At 42.3% G+C, this 26338-nt stretch overlaps 1 protein-coding gene across 1 annotated transcript in view; it reads right to left on the reverse strand.

The window, feature by feature from the left end:
• bub1 (BUB1 mitotic checkpoint serine/threonine kinase) overlaps positions 1-26338 on the reverse strand; it is a 67376-nt gene that overhangs the window by 27640 nt on the left and 13398 nt on the right. The window contains exons 5-14 of the mRNA XM_085997861.1: positions 25761-25876; positions 21311-21426; positions 20801-20895; positions 13999-14189; positions 12677-12789; positions 9489-9862; positions 8251-8309; positions 6285-6404; positions 2059-2190; positions 19-115 (exon numbers count right to left, since the gene is read on the reverse strand). Of these exons, the coding sequence (XP_085853987.1) occupies positions 19-115; positions 2059-2190; positions 6285-6404; positions 8251-8309; positions 9489-9862; positions 12677-12789; positions 13999-14189; positions 20801-20895; positions 21311-21426; positions 25761-25876 (1413 nt within the window). The remainder of the gene's footprint in view (positions 1-18; positions 116-2058; positions 2191-6284; positions 6405-8250; positions 8310-9488; positions 9863-12676; positions 12790-13998; positions 14190-20800; positions 20896-21310; positions 21427-25760; positions 25877-26338) is intronic.

Here is a 26338-nt window from a genome sequence, read left to right on the forward strand (position 1 = left end):
AGAAGCTGTTTTCTATACCTATTTACATCACCAGCATCATCTTCAAAGATAGAAAATGGAACAGTGGAAGGTGGAGCAAAGTTCATACCCGGAATTTCCATGGATCGATGGTTGTCTTGAGGACAAAAGCAGAGGCAAAAAAATGAAGTGACATTATTCAAGTGAAACTGGTCTCCGAACGCTTCCGGAAACTTCCACCAAGATCTATGCTACCATACATCTTTTTTGCTAGTCAGAATTCTTTGCATACAATGAGGATAGGAAAGACAGCATGAAAAATTGAGATTAAAAGATAAATAGGAAGGTGCACTGCATTGTAGTACCAATGCATGGTGCCACAGATTGATTCCCCCATTCAGCCGCATTATTGTGAGAAAGCACCAAGCAGAGGTCTTTGTCATAAACAGAGGGAGTGCCCTCACCGGGTTCCCACCCTACCCCCATTTCTTCACTGTTCCACACATTATTGTAAAAACACCAGTTTTATAGTGCAAAGGGACCTCAAAAGTTCGTTTTTACAAATTTCACACACGCACACAAAATTAGGAAGTAGTACTGTAATTGGGCAATAGCAAGTCTGGGTTTTAAAAGCCTGAAGATTTTAGTGGGAAGGGATTGCTGAGGGAAGTGCAGAGCTCCACTGTGACAAGATCTTAGGAAAGATAAATAAAACAAAAGAAAGCCTGCATTTATAGAACACCTTTCTTAACCCCACTACAACTGATAAAATACTTTATAGTCACTGCTGTAATGTAGGGAAACATGGCAGCCAATTTGCACACAACAAAAGTCGCACAAACAGCAATGAGATAACTGACCAGATAATCGGTTTTAAGTGGTGTTGGTTAAAGGATAAATGTTGGCCATGACACCAGGAGAACTCCCCTGCTCCTTCTAAAGTGCCATGGGATCTTTTACGTCCACCTGAAAGGGCAGACAGGGCCTTGGTTTAAGTCTCATCTGAAAGACGGCACCTCCGACTGTGCAGCACTCCCTCTGAATGGCACTGAAATGTCAGCCTAGATCATGTGCTCAAGTCTTTGGAATGATGCTTGAACCCATGACCTTCGGGCTCGGAGACAAGACCATTGAGCCAAGTCCGACACCTGGTCTGGAGTCGAACCCATGACCTTCGGATTCAGGCAAGTGTGCTATCACTGAGCCGTGTCTGTCACCTATAGGAGATTGTCTGAGGAGTCTTGATTTCAGCTCGTTGGGATTGTATAGGGCTTTGTGACTTATAGTTTACTGATGCACCAGTCATTTTTATGGCCTTGGATTTAAATGGGGAATATATTGCCTAATTATGAATATTTTGTATTGTGACCCATGTCCACTACAAACTGACCTCTCTCATTTCAAACTAATTTTACATAGCATGACACAGCAAAGATGGCATAGCAAAGACTGTCATCCCATTAGTGTGAATTGAATTTTAACCCAAGTCCCAAAGAAGCAATGCCAGGTGGTTAACCCATGGCAGAAAAAAATTGGATCCTTTAAGAATACATATATGGGGTATAAATGAAGTATAAACTTTAAAAAAAAAAAAAGCATGTTAGGCATTCAAGAGAGAAGATACTAGATTCTACAATTAAACAATTATTTTTGACAGCACTGGGTTGGAGTTCCTAACCCTGTTCAAAATGCTAGAAACACATTAATACCCAAGGACAGATGGCATATAACCGAGGATACTAAGTGAGAATAGAAACAAAATTTAGGCAAAGCTCATTATCAGCATGTCAAATACAGGAGAGGTCTTACTGGACTAGAAACGAAAAGAATATGGTACCCATCTTCAAAAAGGTGATGACACAATCCTGGCTACCATTAGTCTTACATCAATATCTGGCAAAATAATGGAATTAATCATCAGGAACAAATGGATTCAGAAAAGAAAATGAAATTTGGTCAAATTCACAGATAATACTAAGCTAGAGAGAACAGTCCAGTCTAACAAGACAAGCCAAGGAACTAAAGATCCCAGAAAAAAAATTCAAATGGCTAGAACTATGGCAAATTAAATACAATATGGAGAAATTCATATAGGTTTACCATCCTTATTGCAAAATGCTTTGGAATCTCCATCTTGCACCTCCATCTGATCATCTGCAAAAGCACTACCATTTTCATCCACTGGAGGCAATTCAGGGATCACTGGTGCCTGAAACATGTCCATTATAGCATCTACCGCAAGAAAAAGAGACTTTACCTTCAGCCATGCTTTTACAGCTTGGACTGTATTACTCAGTCTAAATTGGATTTTGAGTTAAAACATAGTCATAAGCTAGATGATAAAACCATTTATTTTGGAGATGGTTACGTCTTTGGAATTTTTCTAACTTTAGATTATTTTGGCTCTCTTACCTTAGATTACTTTCATATCAGTTCCAACTTCCCATACCTTTGCCTTGAGATCTAGGCAAGCTTTCAGTGATATACTCAGGAAACTAAGAGTCCCGGTCTAATCATTGCTTTTAGCTACTGGATCTATCTTATGTCTCAATAAGCTCTCACTCCAGTCTTCAAAAGTAATAGAGCATCACATCAGGCCTCATTTTAAGTTTAAAATATCAAATTTTACAAACAATTAGCAGGTACATAAACAGCTATATATTTACAACAGACATTCTTCCACCTAACTGTTCGAATGAATAAAAAGCTTGCAACTCTAAGAACTAAGTTAATCCCGCATAAATAACTTTCAGACACATAACATTTCCCTTTTCTTTCGTGAATTTCACACTGTCCAGTTACAGGTATTTCTCCAAGACGTCAAACAGCTTAGTTGCTTCTCTGATTTGCAAACAGACTCCTTTGTTTCTCAAAGATCTCAGTGACTTTTCCATATCTCAGGAAAGAGTCGTCAGGACTTCTGGGATTTTGACTATCCAATCAATCAGTGAAATTTAAAAAGGAACCATCAGTCATATAAAAATGGACCCAATCACATAGTATGGTTTAAGTTTGAATATTAACTGTCTCAAGTCTATAACAGTCAAAACCTGCAATAGTGTCTTGGGATAAGTTTGGCAAAAGACTTTGGCCTAGAAATTCAGTTGCGTTTGCGCCCACTTATTGGCTATAAAGTGGTTTGCGCCTAAAGTTTTTTACCGCCCGAAATTCAGATGGACCCTAACATCGGCATTAGCCGGTAGCGCTGCGCCGGCACCGATGACGTCATCGGTGTGCGCAGCGCCCCGGTTGCAATGCTATTCCGGCCCGATGGCCAAATTCAGTTGCGGCTGCCTCGCCCGTGGCAGCCGCAAACAGCGTTTGTGAAACAGGGTCTTGCAGCTCCGAAAGGCCGGCACATAAAGGTGGAGCGGTGGCCGGCCGCTTTCCCGGCGGCCGCCTGCCCGCACCTCCCTCCCCAGACTCCTGCACCACCCCCCCGCAGCACTGATATCTGTGTCCCACGAGCCCGGCACTTCTCCGTGGTGCCGGGCTCATTTGCCGGGGGAATCCACCGGTGATCTGACGGCTGCAGGCAGCTCCTCCTTAAGAGAAGGAGGAGGCCTGCAATACCCCAGCCTGCCGCACCGCATCGGGTGCCGCAGCGGGAGCTGAACGCCTGAAAGTGACATTTAATGCCCCTAGCGAGGCGGCCAAACCCTGCAATAGCGCCCGCCGCCGTCTTGGCCCGTCGCAACTGAATTTTAGGCGGGCGCTACGGGAATCCTGGCGAGCGCTAAATTTCGGGCGCAAAAGACCTGGCAGGGCCATACCGAATTTCTAGGCCTATGGCTTTAGTTAGCTGCTGAAGTCCCGATGCACAGTGACTGACTTTTTGAAGGGGCAACCACCAAACCAAAACCGAGACAAAAAATATTGTTACAGAAGCATTTATATTCACAGATTTAATGGCCAATAAAAATTGCGTGATTTAAAAAATGTAATGTTGCACATCGAAATAACAGGCTAATATTCTCTGATGGTGGGGCTTGCTCTCCAGATCTCCACTCATCGAGTTCCCCATCTCAAATGGCTGTTATGGGAAATAGTAAAATGGACACCAGAAATGAAGAATTTACCTTGCTGCTTTGTCAAGCCTTTTAAAAAGGGCCCATTTCAGAAAAGCATCAACATAAGAAAAAGGAGCTTGAGTAGGCCATTTGGCCCTTCGAGTCTGCTCCACCATTCAATTATTTCATGGCCGATCTACCTCAACTCCATCTTCCTACGCTATCCCCATATCCCTTAATTCCCCCAAATCTATCGACCTCTGTCTTGAATATACTCAACGACTGAGCATCCACAGCTCTCTGGGGTAGAGAATTCCAAAGATTCACCACCCTCTGGGTGAAGAAATTTCTCCTCATCTCAGTCCTAAATGGCTGACCCTTTATTCGGAGACTGTGACCCAGTGTTCTAGATTCCCCAGCCAGGGGAAACATTTTCCCAGCATTAATCCGGTCAAGCCCCTTAAGAATTTTATATGTTTCAATTAGATCACCTCATTCTTCTAAACTCTAAGGAATATAGGCCTAGTCTACTCAATTTCTCCTCATGGGGCAATCCCCTCATCCCAGGAACCAGTCTAGTGAACCTTTGTTGCCCTCCTTCAAAGGCAAGTATGTCTTTCCTTAGGTAAGGAGACCAGTACTGTACACAATACTCCAGGTGTGGCATCACCAATTCCCTGTATAATTGTATTAAGACTTCTTTACTCTTATACTCTAATCCCTTTTGTAACAAAAACTAACACTATTTGCTTTCTTAATTGCTTGCTGTACAGGTAGACTATCCTTTATCCGCACTTCCGAAAACCGAAAACCTCTAAAAACCGAAAGTTTTTTCGTGGAGCGCAAGTCGTGCGCACGACATGACCCGAGTGATGCCAAATATGACAGGAGTGGTCCGGGAGCTCTGCCTTTCCCTGTGAGCAGGGCAGAGGGTCACAGAGTTCCCTCCTGGGTAGGAGATTGCAGGCCGAGCCGGGCAGTGTGAAGGAGGTACCGGGAGAGTGAACCCAACAATACAGCGGCCCGTCCGATAGTCTTTTCCTCCCCCCCCCACCCCCGACCTGATTTGCGGGCCAGCTTAGTGTAGGAGTCAGCCGATATCCGGCTTTCCCACAACTGATGGCGGCAGTCGAGCCCCAGACCCCCACTAAGTCAAGGAATTCAGATATGGAGCAGGGGGAGCCGGAAACCTCGATCTAACGGCAGAAATCAGCAGCCGTTTAGTTAGGTTTTTTTTCTTCCCCTAGCATTTTTTTTTATATAAAAACAGTCAGGCTGTGGAAAGAGTCTCTGTAGCTTAGCAACAGCTTCAGAGACGCTTCCAAGGTAGGGCCCGAGTGTTTACAAGCTGTTGCTAAGCAACAGTGTTTGTTGCCAGATACGGAGATGAAAACCTTCTGAAATCCGAAAAATTCCAAAAACCGAAACACAGCTGGTCCCAAGGTTTTCGGATAAAGGATAGTCTACCTGTACCTGCACGTTAACTTTCAGTGATTCATGTACAAGGACACCCAGGTCTCTCTGAAGACACAGCTGCCAATGGTGAAGCTCAACAGGCCAGAATTAGAGGAGCGCAGATATCTCGGAGGGTTGTGGGGCTGGAGGAGATTACAAAAAGATAGGGAGGGGAGAGGCCATGGAGGGATTTGAAAAGGACGAGAATTATTATTTTTTTTTTAAATAAATCGAGGCGTTGCTTAACTGGAAGCCAATGTAGGTCAGTGAGCACAAGGGTGATGGTTGAACGGGACTTGGTGCGAGTTAGGACATGGGCAGCAGAGTTTTAGATGACCACGTTTGAAACATATGCTGCATTCTATTCACCCATATTCTGTTCGTAAGAGGCACAGGCCTGCCTATGGCGCTGCCTTTTTCGGTGAGCACAACAGCAAAAACTTGCATTTATATAGCATCTTTAATGCAGTAAAACATCTCAAGACACTTCACAGGAACATAATCAAACAAAACTTGATATGGAGCCAAAGAAAGAGATATTAGCATCGGTGACCAAAAGCTTGGTCAGAGGCAGGTTTTAAGGTGCGCCTTAAAGGAGGTGGAGAAGCATATGGAAGGAATTCCAGAGCTTGGGACCTAGCCAGCTGAAGGTACAATCACCAATGGGGTGAGGCAGGGGTGGGTGAAGAAAGTTTGGGGGGGGGGGGGGGGGGGGGGGGATGTGTCCAACGTTGCCACAAGTCCAAAGGCATGGTTAAGGGATGGTGTATATGCATTTTTAAATTACGGAAATTTACAACTCAACATTTTACATTTTTCATGTGCTAATTGCACCAACTCTAACTGAAATAAATTTCTTACCCAATGCTTCTTTGGTACAAACAGTTGGAGAAGGTAGGACTTTAGATGGAGTAGCTTGAACCAAGCCAAATGAAGAGTTTGGTGTGTGGGATCTATTCGCAATTAATCCTGAAACATTTCCTGTCAGAGTTAAATTTTAAAGTCAACAATTATATATTTATAAGGATCTATTCACTAGTTTATGATTCTTTAGATTGCTAAGAACATTTACAAACAAAAACAACAAAAGTAAATTCGAGGTTCTGTCCTTTTAAAAACAAGTTTTGTAGTGGGCTCCATCCCCTTCTCATGAACCATCAGCTGCTTACAGAGCAGCCAATAGAGTTACGGTTAGCCAAGAATTGGGCACACAGGGACCAAGAAAGTCATAGAGCCACATAGGATGATTAAGAGTGTAGCCAAGAACCACACAGAGAGGCTCAGACAGTTAGCCAAGACTACACATAGACTGTCTCTCTGCAAAGAGGCATCACTTGCTCTGCTGTTGCTGCTAATTGCTTGCTTACTGCAGCAAATTGTCACCACTGGCAAAGTGCTTGGGTCATGTTTTAGTAACAGGTTCTTCTATGGTGGCAAGTCATCCCACTGGCTATTCAAAGGGCAAGTGCAAGGATGGATCTAATGAGTAACTGAAGACTTGTAAGACAAAGACCTTTAATTCCCAAGAGTTAAACTACAGTTTAATCAACAAGTGTATCCTAGGGATCTGTTGTTGTGACTCACAACCAGACTGTAAAAACAGCTCTGATGAGGAGGGATGCTATAAGCATTCAATTGTGCAAAACCTCCGGTGCTAGAATGCAAACTGCATTTCTTTTAGGTTCACGTAAAACCAGAACAAGGACTGTGAAGATAGCAGTGATGATGGGGTGCCCAGATTTAGCCAGATATTCTATGCACTGCTGCAACTCTGGACCCGTGAGCGTAACCCAGAGCGCCCTGTTTCGGCAAACGAGTTGCCATAGAATTGTGGGAGCCAGTTAGCAGTTCAATTAGTCAAATCCTGCCCAGTCCTAGAATTCCACTGTGGGAGCAGCACATGAAATGGCAGTGCAACATCAATGCTGACTGCAGAGATAAATCAGGAGAAAAGGACTGTGCGTTTACACCTTGTCAACAGGCAAATTTCAGTACAATAATAGGATTAACATTCACTGACGTAGATATTGTAACAAAGAAATAAAAACAAAGTGCTGGAAATTCACAAGTTGTCAAAACGTGAAGAGGGAAAAGACAAGTTAATTTTTCAGGCCAAACTCTTTCATAATTTGAAGGATTCGGAAGACAGGCTTGGACTGAAACAGTAACCGCTCTCTACAGATTGCGACTAATCTGCTGTGTACTTCTAGCATTTTGTGGTTTTGTTTTAGATTTCCAGTTTTTTGGTTTTATGTGCAACAAATAAAATAACTGATTGTATAGAATGCTGCTATTTTCAGTATTAACAGGCTAACTAGGAAAGATATCCAAAAGCTCATGGAGTATCTTGAACAGCCTGAGGAATTATTCCTCTACCATCATGAGACAACTCCAGGTGCTGACTGGTGCAAGAATGGGTGGCCAAATGGCAGCTGCGAGCACCTGGGCCTTCTAGCACCATAGATTGTCCTGATGGGAGATAACTGGAATCAGACACGAGATGCTGCTTCCCAGCTAGTGCAGTGCCGTTTGTGGCCAATAGCCAATGAAACACAATCATAAACAAAACCACAACTAGGCCTCCTGTAAAAAAGTCACAACTATTTTCTTAAAGAAAGCCAGTACACTTACTCTCTTGATTATATTCATTTTAGCTTTAAGAATTTTAATTTCGCCATTGTATTTAATTCCAGTTTAAGAATATTTTTTCAATGACTGTTATTCTGGGAGTATGACATGAACAGCTTAAGTGTTAAAATGCTTTCCAATAACGAAATGTTATCATTTGTTATTTTACAGGTCTGCAAAGACATCACTTTAATTTTACCTTCTCTTGATCTTGTGAGAGAGCTCATCTTAGAACTGTTAGCACTTTCATTCATAAATCTAAAAGAAAAATTTAAATGTTATCTCACTCAGTTGCACAATTTGGTTTTATTTAAACTGTACTCCCTCATTCCAGTTTGAAGCACACAACAGTGCATGCACTCATTTATTTTGTCATATCACAACGCTGGAGCAAATTTTTTTTTTTAATTCAATAGATGTTGCAGGGTAGTACTATTTTACACAAACCATGGGCTGGTTCAAAGTCTCTGCTGCAGGGCTTTCCTTAGCCAATATGGTTTAATTAAAATTGAAATCATTAAAAAAAATGTCTGGAATTTAAACGGCAGGGCCTGGTTTGCATGGCAAGCCTCGGTTTCCCACCCGCAGCCAGTTAGATTGAGGGGCAGGCAGGCCTGTGGCACTAGGATGCACAGAGGAGGGCGGGAGGAATCGCGTGGGGGCCGGGGGCACCCCGTCGGAAGAGGATCGGGAGCCGCAGGCCGGCCAGAGTAGCCGGGGTGGGAGGGGGGGTGGCGGCGAGTCTGAAGAAAATCGCGGGCTGCGGGGCAGCCGGAGGAGCGAGGGAGGGGTTGCTGAAAATCGTGGGCCGGAAGCAGCACGAGGAGGGACAGAAGAGCAGGTGGGGAAGGTCTCGTGGGTGGATCAGAGGCCCGGGGGGGGGGGGGGGGGGGGGCGGGGGAGGCAGGGACCCTGGATTCAGGAGGTAAGTGGATCTAGCAGTCCTCGTCTTGCGTTAGCTGGCTGGTTTCACAAGGTGTGCAAACCCCGACCAGCTAAATGGAGGTTAAAGCCAAGGCTTCCAGCCTCATTATTATTTAAATATTATAGACGACCCACCTCTTGGCAGCGGATTGGCTGCCTGTCCTGCCTCCATTAAAACCGGAAGTGGGCGGGTTAAGATCGGGATTCAGATTTTTAACACCAACTTCCCACAAGCCCCCAACCCACCCTTGTTTTAGGTTAAAATTCCCCTAATTGACTAGCGCACACACCAATAATCAACACTTAGGTGAGATAGGCTATCATACCAATATCCAAGATCAGATGTATTAATTAAAACACTGAAGCCACGTGCACAAACAGTTGTAAAGAATCAAAAATGTTACCAAAACTGATCTGAAAAGATTATTTAAACTGAACTTTTTTTTAAAAAAGACTGGATAGTTGCTAAGTTTGCTTTTGGGACATGGAACATGGACTTTGCAAGATACTTACTGTTGCCTATTGCTGCTTTCATTTATATTCATAACTGTGGATCTGGGTGGAGGCTCCAATTGTGTCCTTGTGTCACTGAAGCTTTTCTCTGGCTCCCCATAAATTTTAAATCCAGGTTGAACTTCAGGAGATCTCGGCTTCTCAGCTACTCTTGGCAATAATGACGACGCTCCATATTGGGATTGTTGCAGAGGAGCGATTGTAAAACTTGCAGTCGTGACTGTTCCAGCACCAGCTCCCAAAGATGAATTTTGTTCATTTACTTCCCTTCTGTCTGTTTCCATTAATAAAACAGTAGCTGAAGACTGTACATCGGATATGGTGGGTAGGGGTGATGGAGCAGATATCAGCTGCAAGGCATTCTGGGATGACGTCTGCATAAAAACAAGTTTTAAGCATTTAGAAAACGAGAAAAAGCACAACTTCCAATGTGGTGGTATTTTTTTTTTTAAATGTCAGCGTAAGTATCAGTGTACTAGGTAGAATAGCCATAGAAAACTTCTCAATATAAAACACACGCATACATTAAGGACTGATTCTGCAGTAACGAATAGTACAGTAGGTTAGTCTGGAGCATCGTGAACATTAGCTCATTAACTGTTCATGAGGAGTTAAGAAATATAGGTGGTGATTCAAAAAAAAAATTCATTCATGGGATGTGGGTGTCGCTGGTAAAGCCAGCATTTTTTGGCCACCCCTAATTGCCCTCGAGAAGGTGGTGGTGAGCTGCCTTCTTGAACCGCTGCAGTCTGTACGGTGAAGGTAAGTCAGTCAAGATTACGGAGGGGAGTATGAAGAGAGTTATGTTATGGATGTACTGGGAAGAGAAAAGACGTTGAAGGCTATGAGCAATCATGTAGGAATGTCTGGAGTGTAATAAACAAACTAAGATATTCATGAGCATGCTCAATAAATGATGGCAGCTACTCTCGTCACTAAAACGAGTGTAGGTATCAAAAACACACACACAGAACATAATGACATATTGTATCCACATTTGTCCTACATGATTAACCATATAAAAGATACAGTGAGGCTAGCGTGAGCAATCAAGACAAAACACTTGTTTTTTTCCCCTGAGGATTGCTCTGCACGTGAGTTACTATCGGTACCAGTCATGGGCACTGCATGCAAGGGGTTCAGTGTGATATCTTGATTTGATAAATAAAGAGTATTAACCAGACATCAATGTTTCTTCGTCTTCAAACTTATATTAGAGGTAAAGGATGCAGTACAATATCCTATAATGCCTCCGCATAAATGGCAGAGGATATAAACCCAACAGTTGGCACCTCATTTAAGCTGGCTTTAATATTATTATGCATTGAATTGCAGGGAAGTGAACAAACAGCAGTTTGAGATTTATTTCAACATTTATGAGCTGCAGAAAGATGGCTTTACCCACACCCAAAAAGAAAATATTTAATGAAAGCTGTTAGCGGCCTTAGGTGTTAGTTTACCCTGTATTGGGTAAATAAATACAAATATTAAAACTTGTGAAATCTCACGTTACACAAACCATTTGCCAGGCTTATTCATAACACAAATGGTAAGAGATCAGGGTGCATTATTTAAAAGATATAGAATGGAATGTCTTCCAATGTAACACCAGTGCATTGCACAGTTGAAACAATGCTACCCACCCACTTCAAATTGGAAAAGATATAGGGCCAGTAATTCCTGTCCCAACGCGTGAGTACGGACAGGGTACTCACGTGTGGGCCCGGAGGAATTTCCAGTTTTCAGCATGCACAGCGCATGCAGGGAAAACCGGCATTTCCTCTCCTCTGACCCAAGGGGTTAAGAGGCGGAACGCGTGCGAGGTTTCAGGTAGCGCGTGCGTGCTGAACTTCCTTTTTTTTTTTTTTTTTTGAAGAGTTGCCCGTGGGGAAAAGACTGCGGTTTTTACGTGTGAAAAAAGCAGCCGTAAGTACTTACTTTTAACAGGTAAGTGGTCTATTGATGCGCTATCAATTACTCATAAAAGACTGAGAGTTAGAAGAGTAACTAAAGGCTTTTATTAACAAAAGAATGGAGGTCTGCCTCGAGTGGTCGACCGGTCCAGGATACAAAGGGCTGGGGAGCAATCACCTTTATACTAGGACCTGTGGGAGGAGTCAGCCGAGGCATGTCCAGGCATGTACACAGTGGAATACAAACAGGACTACAAACAGTGGTTTACCACATCTATTAAGTTAAATTAGAAATTTTTTCCACAGGTTCATTATTTTTGAAGACTTTACAGTAAGGTAAGTGTATTTTTAGCCCCGATTTTTTATATAATTTTTTTCAAATTTAAAATTATTGTTATTTATAGTTCATTTAAGTAGTGCGATGTTTTTTTTTTAAATTTTCTTTCAAGTTTAAGTAGTGTTTTGGGGCCAGGAGTTTTCATGAGTTTGACAGTTCTTACTATCAAACTCATGAATGAACTTTTGCAACCTCCCATTGGTTGCCCAGTGCTCACGTGATCCCAGCCGGCTCATCGCACTAAGTACGCCGCTGGGTCACGCACGCACAGCGCGGCAGGACCTGAAGCGGGCCAGTGACAGGAAATGCAATGCGGGCCAGGATTGAAATGTCAGCGCGCCGGGTAAGTGCACATCGGGGGCTTGCACACGCGGCAAGCCCCCGAACCTAATTTCTGGGCCATAATTCTAAACAGAATTCTTTGAAAAATGTGAAGATGTGCTGCAGTGCAAGGTTCAACACAAGCTCCCAATCTGAGCCACACAAACCAAGTATTCTTACAGAGTGAGGAATAAACAAAACTAGATAGATAAATGATCCAGGTCAAACTTGGCTGCTTCTGAGCAACTGGAACAAGAGCACCAATCACGGCAGCAGTGAAAAATCAAAATAATTTAATACCGCCATAAAAACATAAAAGTCACTTAGATTTTGAGTACAAATAAGAAAAAGGCTTGAAGCATTGCACACTGCCTCAGAACCTCCCACTTTTCTGTATTATAACTCATTGCTAAGACATGAGAATATCTTAAAAATGTACAGGCCTATAATTATCTGTATGTATTTATCAATCTTTTAGCATACGTATTCATCTTGTGTCAAACAATTCCAAAATATGACCATGATGATCACTATTTAAAAAAAAAAATTATGTGCAACATATTCAAGCTATTTAACATCTCAGATAGGTGCCATTTGTACAGGCAGACTGATCTCACCTTCAGGATTTCATGCTCCCGGTCCTCAGTTAACTTTAGCTGCATTTTCAATTGTTCAAGTTTCTGCTCCAGTGATCTGATCTCATCAGTCATGGCGGCAGTCAACACCTCCTCTTCAATTTAAAAAACAAGAATTACCACCTGAATATTTAAATAGGCAACTAATTTTACAAAAAAATGTTAATACAGGTGATAACACACTACTAGAATTTTGTAATAAAGCATTTTGGCTAACAGATTATTTCACCTTTTAGAAATTGAAACCACTTACAAGGATAAAAGGAGCTTTTTCATTACTGACCATGAACTAAACCAGATGTAAATAGTTGATGAGATGACCCATTTGAGTACCTGATAATTTGACCCAGAAAAGCCAAACCAAGGCATTTTAGGTATAAAGCCAGTATCAGTTTGAAAATGGCCAGAGTCCTCCAAACATCTGTTAAAACACATCATTCATATAAAAGCGGGTTGCTCTCAAGATTGCGGTACCTATTTGCAGCATTAGAGCTAGGCCATTTAGAAGTGAAACCAGAAAACAACTTTTCACAAAGGATAACAGAAATCTGAAACACTCTCTCCCCTAAAAGGAGGTGGATGCTGGGTCAATTGAAAATGTCAAGGCTGACATCGATAAATTTTTGTGGCATGGGTAATAAAAGATACGGAGCAAAGGCAGTTAAATGGAGTTGTGGTATAGATCAGTCATATTTAACTGAATGGTGGAACAAGCTAAATGGCCTACTCCTGTTCCTATTAAACATCTTCCATTTGGATTAAACTCCCATGCTATTTTTGAAGAGATCAGAATGTTTTTGTTTGAGAGATTTAAAGCTATTTATAAACCTACGGCAGCAATTTGTCAAATTGTTGTCATAAGCATCAAAACTTAATTCATTATTGCTGAGTTTTCTTCATTGCAAGTGTTACTTTTCTGGCTATTAGATATCCACAGTGATGCAAACAAATAAACTTGCATTTATATAGCGCCTTTCATGATCCCAGGATGTCTCAAAGCACTTCACAGCCAATGTAGTACTTCTGAAGTAAAGTCACTGTTGCAATGTATGCAAATGCTAAATGATAGGTTTCTATAGAAAGGGAAACAGTTGGCCCTACCATTTTTAAAGTGGAAGGTTTTGGGGGCACAGTTTTAAGTTTTCATTTGTATACAGTCTTAACTTTAGTACTGTAGTTGATGTGGCAACATGCTGTGTCAATGAACAACTGACTACAGGCCAGCACCCAGAAGACAAGCAGCTCCAGTCATTTCCAGTGGGTTGGCTACAAGTTATGATGAGAGAAAAAACAAAAAAACATACTCCATTCCTCCTTTTCTTTCTGTTGGCTTCGCGAAATGTGATCCTTAGCTCGAATTTCTTCAAAACACATCTCTTTATCTCCAGAAAAGAGAACATCTTTATGGTACATGACTTGCTGCAGTTCACCGGATGCTGCCTGCATATTGCCGTGGCCATCATTTTGCTGCACAGGCTCAGATGCATTTGAAATTCTAAAAGAACATTTTAAAGAAAAATCAGAAAACTTTCAGAGATGTTTATAGAAATCACAACACAAGTAGAATGAAAACTATCCACAGTCACACTAAAGTCTAAACAGAAGACATCACACTAGAAAAGCAAAGATTAGTTAAGTAAAACTGTAATGTGCTGGTATTCCCACATAATAGTGACTGCACTTCATTAGAATTCATTCTATGAACTACTTTGAAGTGTTTCAATGTGACACAGCTCTAAATAATTACAAGTATTAATTATTGTAATCTACTCATCCGTCTTTCGGATGAGACGTTAAACCGAGGCCCCGTCTGCTTCATAGAGTTTCATAGTCATAACAGCACAGAAGGTGGTCATTCGGCCCATCGAGTCCGTGCCGGCTCTCTGTAGAGCAATCCATCAGTCTCATTCCCCCGCTCTATCCCCGTAGCCCTGCAAGTTTATTTCCCTAAAGTGCCTATCCAGTCTCCCCTTGAAAACAGTGAGTGTCTCCACTTCCATTGGCAGCGAGTTCCAGGTCCTCACCACTTGCTGAGTAAAAGTTTTTCCTCACATCCCCCCTGTATCTCTTGCCCAAAACCTTAAATCTGTGTCCCCCAGTCCTTGTACCATCAACTAGTGGGAACACCCTTTCCCCATCTAGCCTATCCAATCCCGTCATAATCTTGTACACCTCTATCAAATCACCCCTCAACCTCCTTTGCTCCAAGGAAAACAAAATCCAGCTTCTCCAACCTGTCCTAGAACATAAGAACATAAGAAATAGGAGCAGGAATAGGCCAGTTAGCCCCTTGAGCCTGCTCCGCCATTCAATAAAATCATGGCTGATCTTGGGCTCAAAGCCACTTCCCTGCCCGCTCCCCATAACCCTTTACTCCCTTATCTTGTAAAAAATCAGTCTGTCTCCACCTTAAATGTATTTAATGACCCAGCCTCCATGGCTCTCTGGGGCAGAGAATTCCACAGATTTACGACCCTCTGAGAAGAAATTCCTCATCAGTTCTAAAAGGGCGACACTTTATTCTGAAACTATGCCCCCGAGTTCTAGATTTCCCCACGAGAGGAAACATCCTCTCTGCATCTACCTTGTCGAGCGCCCTCAGTATCTTATACGTTTCAATATCATCTCTCATTCTTCTAAATTCCAATGAGTATAGGCCCAACCTGCTCAACCTTTCTTCATAAGTCAGACCCCTCATCTCTGGAATCAACCTAGTGAATTGTCTCTGAACTGCCTCCAATGCAAGTATATCCTTCCCTAAATAAGGAGACCAAAACTGTACACAGTACTCAAGGTGTGGTCTCACCAATACCCTGTACAGCTGTAGCAGGACTTCTCTGCTTTTATACTCCAACCCCCTTGAAATAAAGACAACATTCCATTTGCCTTTTTGATTACTTGCTGTACCTGCATGCTAACTTTTTGTGTTTCATGCACAAGAACCCCCAGGTCCCTCTGAACTGTAGCATTTTGTAATCTCTCTCCATTTAAATAATAATTTGCTTTTTTATTTTTCCTGCCAAAGTGGATAACCTCGCACTTTCCCACATTATACTCCATCTGCCAAATGTTTGCCCACTCACTTAGCCTGTCTATATCCCTTTGCAGATTATTTTGAATCCTCTGCACAACTTGCTTTCTGACGAAGGGTCCCAGACCTGAAACGCCAACTCTGCTCCTCTCTCCACAGATGTTGCCTGGCCTGCTGAGTGTTTCCAGCGTTTTCTGTTGTTATTTTGCTTTCCTCTCATCTTTGTATCTTCCACAAACTTGGCTACATTGCACTCGGTCCCTTCATCTAAGTCATTAATGTAGATTGTAAATAGTCGAGGCCCCAGCACTGATCCCTGAGGCACCCCACTAGTTACCGTTTGCCAACTGGAAAATGACCCTTTATCCCGACTCTCTGCTTTCTGTTAGTTAGCCAATTCTCTATCCATCCATGCTAATATATTACCCCCAACACCGTGAGCTCTTAACTTATGCGGTAACCTTTATGTGGCACCTTATCGAATGCCTTCTAGAAGTCCAAATACACCACATCCACCCTGCTCGTTACTTCCTCAAAGAACTCCAGCAAATTTGTTGAACATGATTTCCCTTTCATAAAACCATGCTGACTCTGCTTGACTGCATTATGATTTTCCAAATGCCCTGCTACTGCTTCCTTAATGAAGGACTCCAGCATTTTCCCAACGACAGATGTTAGGCTAACTGGTCTATAGTTTCCTGCTTTCTGTCTCCCTCCTTTCTTAAATAGGGGTGTTACATTTGCAGTTTTCCCTAGCATTATCCTAAATCGATATTTGGGTAATTAATGTCCCCCAATATCCCCACTCTATAGCTCTTGCTCTCAGGTGGATGTAAAAGATCCCACGGCACTATTTCAAAGAAGAGCAGGGGAGTTATCCTCGGTGTCCTGGCCAATATTTATCCCTCAAATCAATATAACAAAAACAGATTATCTGGTCATTATCACATTGCGGTTTGTGGGAGTTTGTTGTGTGCAAATTAGCTGCCACATTTCTTACATTACAACAGTGACTACACTTCAAAAAAGTACTTCATTGGCTGTAAAGCACTTTGGGACATCCAGTGGTCTTGAAAAGCACTATATAAATGCAAGTCTTTCTTTGTTTCACTGTTCTGTGTCTAGACAGATGGGAGAAGACTAACAAACAGGTTTCAATATAAATAAGTGTGTAGTTATGTACATGGGTTCATAGAATACAGATGTAGTGTATAGCATGAATAGGTGTAGGTTAAAGGAGGGAGAAAGTAGTAACTTGGAAGTAGTAATTTACTGTACCCTAAAGGTTTAAAGGTATTAAGGGTTACAGAATCAAGACAGGTAGATGAAATTAAGATACAGATAATTCATGATCTAATTGAATGGCAGTCCAGGCTCGAGGGGCTGAATGGCCTACTCCTGTCCCTGTGTAAGCATAGTGTCAGGAGGCAGCAGCCAAAGCAAGTATGCTGTATTGCCTGGACTATTTAATACAAAATCAGGGCTATATTTATGTGTTTCTTTTTTGCCCCATTCCCTCATTGTGTTCCTTTTTAAATGCTGCTGCTCTGTAATATCTTCTAGTCCCGAGGATGGGGTAATGGTTTGAAACATTAACTGCAGATTACCCGTGGATTCTGCCTGATGTGCCCAGTGTTTCCAGCTTTTTCGGTTTTTATTTTCAGATATCCAGCATCTGCAATATGTTGTTCACAATGATCGGGTTGTAAAAGAACTTGTGAGCTCTCAATTGGAATATTGTACCATTTTGGTGGTCTCAACTCAAGGTACTATAGAAGCCACGGAGAGGAAAGTCCCCAGCCGAAGAAAATAAGCTATGGAAATAGACTTAATTCCTTGGGTTTGGATTCGGCTGGAGAAGCAGAGACTTAGAGGGGATCAGATTAAATGTTATAAATTATCAAGCGCTTTGACAGCATGCAAGTAGACAGATTGTAAGTAGACAGATTGTTTGGGGTGATGGGGCCAGCTATAACTCAGGGTCATCCATGTAAACTAAAAAAAAAGCAGTGAGTGAGGTTGGACTTTCAGAAGTTTCACTTTTCTCAGAGGATGATTGACCTGTGGAACAGAAATCCTTAAGTGGTAGTGAGGACTGGCTTTTTGCTGCATTAGATGTATTTTTGAAAAATGACACGAACACAGCATATGGAAAGCAAGACTTAATTATTCTGGGAAACAACTTGCATGTTTGGGGCTTTCCTGTTCGCCTTTGAGAGGCCAGAGAGCAATTTGTGACAGAGAATTCTTCAATTGACTACATCTTTGTTTTCTGCCTTCCCTAGGTGGTGGTGGGAGGTATATAGGGATGAGGTTTTTTTTTTTTAATGGATCCCATCCCCAAGGGCATATGGGCCTAATGGTCTTTTCCCATTCTAAGTACATAACATAACAAGTGAAAGTTCCTTCCCACATCCATCCATTTCACAACTCCACAATATCACTTGCTTCTGCTACCTCTTCCCTAGTGCTGCTGAAACCGCTGACCACAACTTTATCACCTTTAGGTTCAGGTTCACCAGTGTGTTCCTTACTAGCCTCTGTGCCTCCACTTTCCACCAACTTCAACTCATCTAGAATGCTGTGCATGTATCATCACCTGCACAAAGTCCTGCATCCCAATCAGTGCCAAGCTCTACTGCCACAGAGAACTTCATTCCTCCAGCTGCATTGTCAGCTCCTCCAACACTAGTTTGCTCCGAATTCCCTCTACTCCAGCATCAGCAAGCATTTTTAAGCCACTAAGTCCTAACCTCTGAATCTACCTCCCTGTTTTCAAAAGTCTTCTAAAAAGCCATCTGTGTTTTTAGCTACCCCTAGCCTTTCTGCTTACTGCCCACCATGCTAAGCGCTCCAAAGCATTATTTCTACACGCCAGAAGTGCTGCCTTTATACAGTGACTTTGACATACCAAAAAAAGAAAATCAAGGCATGTCACAGATAGGTATAACAACAGCAGACCGAATCAGGAAGAGCGAGATTAGGAGTGTGACTGAAAGCTTGTGCAAAGAGATGAGTTTTGAGTAGGTTTTTAAAAGGACGAGATGGAGACACAAATGTTTAGGGAGGGAATTCGAAAGAAGAAGATACAGGCAGCTGAAGGCTCGGTCATCAATCGTGAGGCAAAGGGAGAGGGGATGCACAAAAGACCAGTTAGATGAACAGTGTTGGGGGAGGCAGGATAATTTAGGACTGGAGGAGATTCTAGTTAGGATCGGTTGGAACCATGGAGGGATTTAAAGGCAATCTAGTGTGCTGGAGTAAAGGGGGGACCGCAATAGAGGTCAATGAGAACAGTGGTGGTGGCAAGCAGGATTAAGTGTGGAACATGATGTATGCAGCCGAGTTTTGGATTAGTTGGAATTAATGGAGGGTGGAGGACAGGAGACCAGCAAAGAGAGCATTCCGGTCTGGAGGTGACAAAGACATGCAGAAGGATTTAAATGGAAAAGTGCCTGAGGTAGGGGTGGAGAAAGTCAATGGCGCAGAGTGGAATTAAGCAGTCCTTGTGATGGAAAGGATATGGGATCTGAAGTTCAGCAAAGGGTTGAGCGGGGCGCCAAATCGGTGGCAAGAGCGTAGAATTTATGGCAATGGGCTTGCTCTACCCGATAATGGGCTGTAGGAAGTTAATACTCATCTAAGACTAGATATAGGCCAAGGCATAAATAAAAACAAAACGCTGGAAACACTCAGCGGGTCAGTCAGCGTCTGTGGAGAGAGAAACAGAGTACACATTTCAGGTCGATGAGTATTTCCAGCATTTTCTGTTTTTATATCAGATTTCCAGCATTGCGGTATTTTGCTTTTGTATAGGCCAAGGAAGTTAGGGCGTAGGTGTGGCGGAGACGTAGTGCTGGGTGTTATCAGCATACATATGAATGTTAATCCCGTGCGTGCAGATAATGCCACCAACAGACATTAAAGTAGGCAGACAAGGATCGATTTTGGGGGACCCTATATCCTCTTAAATCACAGAGTCTGCCTACTTCCAGCTCCTGTCTCACACCTGCTTCTGCCCAGTCGCTGCTGAAACTTTCATCCATGCCTTTGTTACCGACAGACTCGACTATTCCAACGCTCGCCTAACCGACCTCCCATCTTCCACCCTCTTAAGTTTAAGCTCTTCCAAAAATCTGCTGCCTGTATCATAACTCGCACCAAGTCCCATTCACCCCTGCGCTCGCTGACCGGCATTGGCTCCAGCAACGCCTCGATTTTAAAATTCTCATCCTCATGTTCAAATCCCTCCATGGCCTCACTCCTCCCCATCTCTGTAACCTCCTCCAGCCCTACAATCTGCAAGATCTCTCCATTCCTCCAACTCTGGCCTCTTGTGCATCTCCACTTCCTTCACCCCACCATTGGCGGCCGTGCCTTCAGCCATCTAAGCCGAAACTCTGGAATTCCCTTCCTTGACCTTTCTGGCTTTCCACCTCAATCTCCTACTTTAAGACTGATGCACTATCAACAACACCAAAGACTACGAGTTGAACTTATACAAAGTAGGCTTTTATTGACTAAGAACTGGAGCATGCCTCTGCTAGTGGATCCATCCTAAGAGCTCCCGGGGGAAGGGTGGTGAGTCACCTTTATACCCGGGCTTAGGGGTGGAGCCAGGGGCGGAGACATGCCCAGACCTGTACAGAGTTAACAGTGGTTTACCACACAGACATGTACAGAGTTAGCAGTGGTTTACCACAAAGACCCTCCTTAAAACCTACCTCTACGACAAACTTTTGAGTCACCTGTACTAATATCTCCTTTAGCTCCCTTATTAATATCTCCTCCTTTGGCGGTGTCAATTTTTGTCTGATTATGCTCCTGTGAAGCACCTTGGGAAGTTTACTACATTAAAAATGCTATATAAATGTAAGTTGTTGTTTTACACCGTCGACTCTGGAATCAACATCAGTGAAAAAATATTTCTGGCCACCCAAAAAGACCTTTTGGGATAACTAATGTACAAACCTTTCACTAGGCCATCCTTATTTTTCTCCAAAGAATTAATTACTTTCTAACTATCATTTTTTCCTAAACAGTAACATACAGCCATTACAATACTTTTTACTTACAAATGGTTAGACTCTGTACCACAAGGAACAAGTGTAGATTGTTTACCACTGCAGTCATTTTGTACGTTGTCCTGTAATACCTGCGGGTCTAAATCCTAATTTAAACAAAATAAAAGATATTTACAAGTACAATCTCAGAGGTTAGTTTGGTGTTTTGACTTAAAGTTCTATGCACTCAATACACCATTAAAAAAAATCCTCACTAATCTCATCACCTCCCTTTCTCCAGAAGGCATTGTTCACTTTGCTGGGCAACCTCTGGTGCCTTATCCAAGTCATTATTTTTTGTGTGAGCCTCGACAAGTAAAGCCGAGCACAATCCCAGCGGAGGGAGGGACAAAACTAAAAACATGTTCTGGTTCTCCGAAGACATGACACTGCATTGCAGCCATTTATCATCATGTAAACTTGACAGTAAATAGATTGTGACAAAGCCAACTCTGTACTCAGCTCATATTAAGTTATGTACTCATTTTTAGATAATGTAAGTGTGAAACAAGAAATGGTTACCTGAGATTTGGGTAATGTCTCTAAACCCACAGGCCCTGCATTCAAACTTAATTTTCTCAAAGCAGACAAGTCTTGATCGACAAACTGAGAGTTTCCCAAAGGTTCATGGAGCAAGCCTAAACATATAGAGCACTGTTAATTTAAATGCTACTAATATGCAGATATATAAATTTACAAATATTCAACTATTTCTCACAATTCCTCCTAAAAGAACAAATACTAAGTCAATCATAAGCAAATCCCTCACTCTACCATTACCATCAAGTCAGGGGACCAACTCTGGCTCAATAAGGAGTGTAGAAGAGCATGTCAAGAGCAGCACCAGGCGTACTTAAAAATGCGGTGCCAACCTGGGGAAGCTGCAACACAGGACTACATGCATGCTAAAAAGTGGAAGCAGCATACTATAAACAGGGCTAAGCCCTGCAGTCCTGCCACATCCAGTCGTGAATGATGGTGGACCATTAAATAACTAACAGGAGGAGGAGGCTCCATGAATATCCCCATCCTCAATGATGGTGGAGTCCAGCATGCGAGTACAAAAAAAGACAAGGCTGAAGTGTTTGCAACCATCTTCAGCCAGAGTGCCGAGTGGATGATCCATATCGGTCTCCTCCTAAGATCCCCACCACCACAGAAGCCAGTCTTCAGCCAATTCGATTCACTCCACGTGATATCAAGAAACAGCTGAGCGCACTGGATACAGCAAAGGCTGTGGGCCGACAACATCCCAGCTGTCGTGCTGAAGACTTGTGCTCCAGAACTAGCCAAGCTGTTCCAGTACAGCTATAACACGGACATCTATCCGACAATGTGGAAAGCTGCCCAGGTATGTCCTGGCCACAAAAAACAGGACAAATCCAATCACCGCCCCATCAGTCTACTCTCAATCAGCAGCAAAGTGATGGAAGGTGTCGTCGACAGTGCTATCAAGCAGCACTTGCTCACCAATAACCTGCTCACTGATGCCCAATTTGGGTTCTGCCAGGACCACTCGGCTCCCAACCGCATTACAGCCTTGATCCAAACATGGACAAAAGAGCTGAATTCCAGAGGTGAGTTGAGAGTGACTGTCAAATGCTTCCTTGATGTCAAGGGCAGAGTGTGGCATCAAGGAGCCCTAGTAAAACTGAAGTCAATGGGAATTGGGGGGAAAACTCTCCACTGGCTGGAGTCATAAAGGAAGATGATTGTAGTGGTTGGATGTCAATCATCACAGCCCCAGGACATCGCTGCAGGAGTTCCTCGGGGCAGTGACCTAGGCCCAACCATCTTCAGCTGCTTCATCAATGACCTTCCCTCCATCATAAGGTCAGGAGTGGGGATGTTCGCTGATAACTGTATAGTGTCCAGTGCCATTTGCAACTCCTCAGATAATGAAGCATGCAGCAAGACCAGACGACATTCAGGTTTGGACTGATGTGTGGCGCAAATGTTACCTGCCACTTAAGTGCCAGGCAATGACCATCTCCAAAAAGCGAGAGTCTAACCACCTCCCCTTGACATTCAACGGCATTACCATCACCAAATCCCCCATCAACATCCTGGGGGGTCACCATTGACCAGAAACTTAACTGGACCAGTCACATAAATACTGTGGCAACAAGAGCAGGTCAGAGGCTGGGTATTCTGTGGAGAGTGTCTCGCCTTTCCACCATCTACAAGGCACAAGTCAGGATTGTGATGGAATACTCGCCACTTGCCTGGATGAGTGCAGCTCCAACAACACTCAAGAAGCTCGATACCATCCAAGACAAAGCAGCCCGCTTGACTGGCACCCCATCCACCACCTTAAACATTCATTCCCTCCACCACTGGCGTACCACAGCTGCAGTGTATACCATCTACAAGATGTACTGCAGCAACTTACCAAGGCTTCTTCGGCAGCACCTCCCAAACCCGTGACCTCTACCACCTAGAAGGACAAGGGCAGCAGGCGCATGGGAACACCACCACCTCCAAGTTCCCCTCCAAGTCACACACCATCCTGACTTGGAAGTATATCGCCGTTCCTTCATCGTCACTGGGTCAAAACCCTGGAACTTCCTCCCAAACAGCACTGTGGGAGTACCTTCACCACACGGGCTGCAGCGGTTCAAGGCAGCTCACCACCTTCTCAGGGGCAACTAGGGATGGGCAATAAATGCTGGCCTTGCCAGCGACGCCCACATTCCATGAATGAATTAAAAAAAAACTCAAGTTCAAGCTGATACTCAAACCTGCCAGCTGTAAAAAAGGAAAACTGACTTTCTAATATGCAGCAATAGCTCCATGGAATAATTCCATTGTATTCAGTCAGAATACTAGTAAAACAGCAGCAGCGATATATCCATTTACACAATAGCCCAAAAAAACTCAATTCCTAATAATTATTTAACACATTGCCATCAGATTTTGTTTTATGAGATATTTTTCTGGCCTTGCTCTACAAGAGCCTTCATTACAATGGCAATATTAAAAGGAGAGGGACAGCTAGAGAAAGATTATTTTTTACTTTAAGAATTCTTCATCCATCTGCTGAAAGGAATAAAATAAATACAACAATCACCATAATCACTTTTAGGAATTAGCATTTTCCTCAGAAAAGGGAATTCTCTCTAGTTTTTCCTTCTGGATCAGTCACCAATTCAAACATCAGCACCATTATGTTTTTTGGAGTCTTTTCTATCATTCATAAAATTATAATTTTAAGTATAATCAGCAGAACAATCTTTCAGTTAATTATTTTTAGCTCCTGGAATTAACTGCTGCCTCCATAAGAGCTCTCAGATCTTTGACAAGACCTACAACATCACAACTTAATAATTTCAACTCGATAGGAGAGTAAGAACATTTATTTTTCAGACGATAAACAGGTGAATAATGAAAATAATAAAAGGTAGCAACGTATTCCTAAGCTAGTCTTTTGTAGAATATTTTTACATACGCAGTTTAAAAAAACAAAAAACATTTTGGGAGTTGATACAGGCTTCTACTAATCTCGAGAACAGCAAACTAACTTCAAGATTCAAACAACCAGAGATCCTTGGATAGCCCATTAGAAGTTATCAAGACTCCCTAGATTTTGAATAACTGCTGACCATCGTCAAAAATAACTGGTGGTCATACATTTAACTGAACAAATCAGAGTCTGGTGTTTGTTTGAAATTAGCTTGGCTCTTCCCTCAAGTTTTTGAGACAAGCAAATTCTGACTGCAGCTGTCTCTTAAATTCTATGTATTGTGATTCAATTCAAAGGGCCAGTAACCACACACACACACTTAAACTCGCCTTCAATTTCATTAGCTATCTTCTGGTACATCACCCTAATAGCACTCTTGTGTAAGCCCATGATTTAGTAGCTAAATAACTGGAACTAGAACAGCCAAGCTCAACCATATTCTCAAGTTGCTGGATAGCCCAAGCTATGAGCAAGCCCATAGTGTCAGTGGGCTAACTGACTGGAGATATTACTTCATTTTCTACAATTTAGTTTTCTCTTCTAGAAACTCATCACTTCTACACTCTTCACATCTCATCTCTGCACTGTGTTGCTGTCAGAATTAAGACACTACAAAAGTTGCAAGTGGATTATAAATATGGAATAAAAATAGAAAATTCTGTAAACATTCAGCAGATTCAGTAGTATCTGTAGAGAGAAAAAGATAGGTTAATGCTTAACGTGTAGCCTCTTCATTAGTTCTAATGGTCATTCATGGTTTTTATTTCAGAACAACAGTTCTTTTCTTTTAATCTCACAAATATGGATCCTAATACAACTAAAATATCTTAGAACTGTCTAAGCATTAAATCACATTAGTAGAATCATACAGCACTAAAGGAGGCCATTCGGCCCATCATGCCTGTACTGGCTCTTTGGATATCTATTTCAATTAGTCCCACTCCTTGCTCTTTCCCCGGAATCTTTGCAAATTTTTCCTTTAAGTATATACTGTATCTAATTAAAGAATATAACTTGGGAAGTTATTATTGAATCTGCTTCCACCAACCTTTCATGCAGTGCATTCTAGATAATAACTAGCTGCATAAAAAAAATTCTCATTCCCTTGTTTCTTTTGCCAATTATCTTGCCTCTGAATCCTCTGGTTACTGACCCACCTGCCAGTGGAAACAGTTCCTCCTTATTTACTCGATCAAAACCCTTCATTTTTAACACCTCTATTAAATCTTCCCTTAACCTCTGTGTTAAGGAGAACAATCCCAGCTTCTCTAGTTTCTCCACAGAATTGAAAGTTCTCATCCCTGGTACAATTCTAGTAAAGCTCCTCTGCACTCTCTGCAAGGCCTCGACATCCTTCCGAAGGTGTGGTGCCCAGAATTAAACAATACTCCAGCTGAGGCCTAATCAGTGATTTATAAAAAAGGTAATTCTAACCTAATAACAGCTGCTCTAACGGTGCAAGGCAAAAAAAATTGTTAATATTAAATGATGTAATTTAAAATACCTCACCATTTTGAGCCCCGAAAGCCATACTATGTTGGTTCCCCAGAGATGCTGGTATAGATCTTATAGGATTATCCGTTTGTACTGGTAAAAGGTTCTGCGACGCTCGAACCCTGAAACTCCTATAAAATAACACATGGCCATTTGTTTGACTCACAATAAAGTGAAGCAAAGTATATAGCTAACAAGATTTAAATAAACTTTATTTTAAAGGTGACATCAGTATCATCGAATAGTTAATTATACAGAAACTTTATATACCTTTGCAATATCAAGTTCATCAGACAGCTTTCTCTAAAGGCAAGAAGTCCACCTTGCATGGATGAGCAGACATTTAAAATATCATGTAAATAGTATAACTTGGTACAGAGAGAATACATTTTTTCTTGCAAAGTATTTTGATCCCAATTGCACATGAAGATGTATAATTTTTTTAAGCTGTCAAATAACAAATTGGCATTAGTAGCACCATGAGCACATAGTACTCCGTTTTCAAAACCTGCTTCTGTTCTCAAACATATATTTATAGGGATATCACGTGCATGCCACGTTTAAGGCGGGGGGGGGGGGGTGGGGGAATGATC

Source organism: Somniosus microcephalus, chromosome 9 (genome assembly GCF_052327205.1).
Source record: "Somniosus microcephalus isolate GS21.2 chromosome 9, FLI_Smic_1.0, whole genome shotgun sequence".
In the NCBI taxonomy this organism is placed as follows: Eukaryota; Metazoa; Chordata; class Chondrichthyes; order Squaliformes; family Somniosidae; genus Somniosus; species Somniosus microcephalus.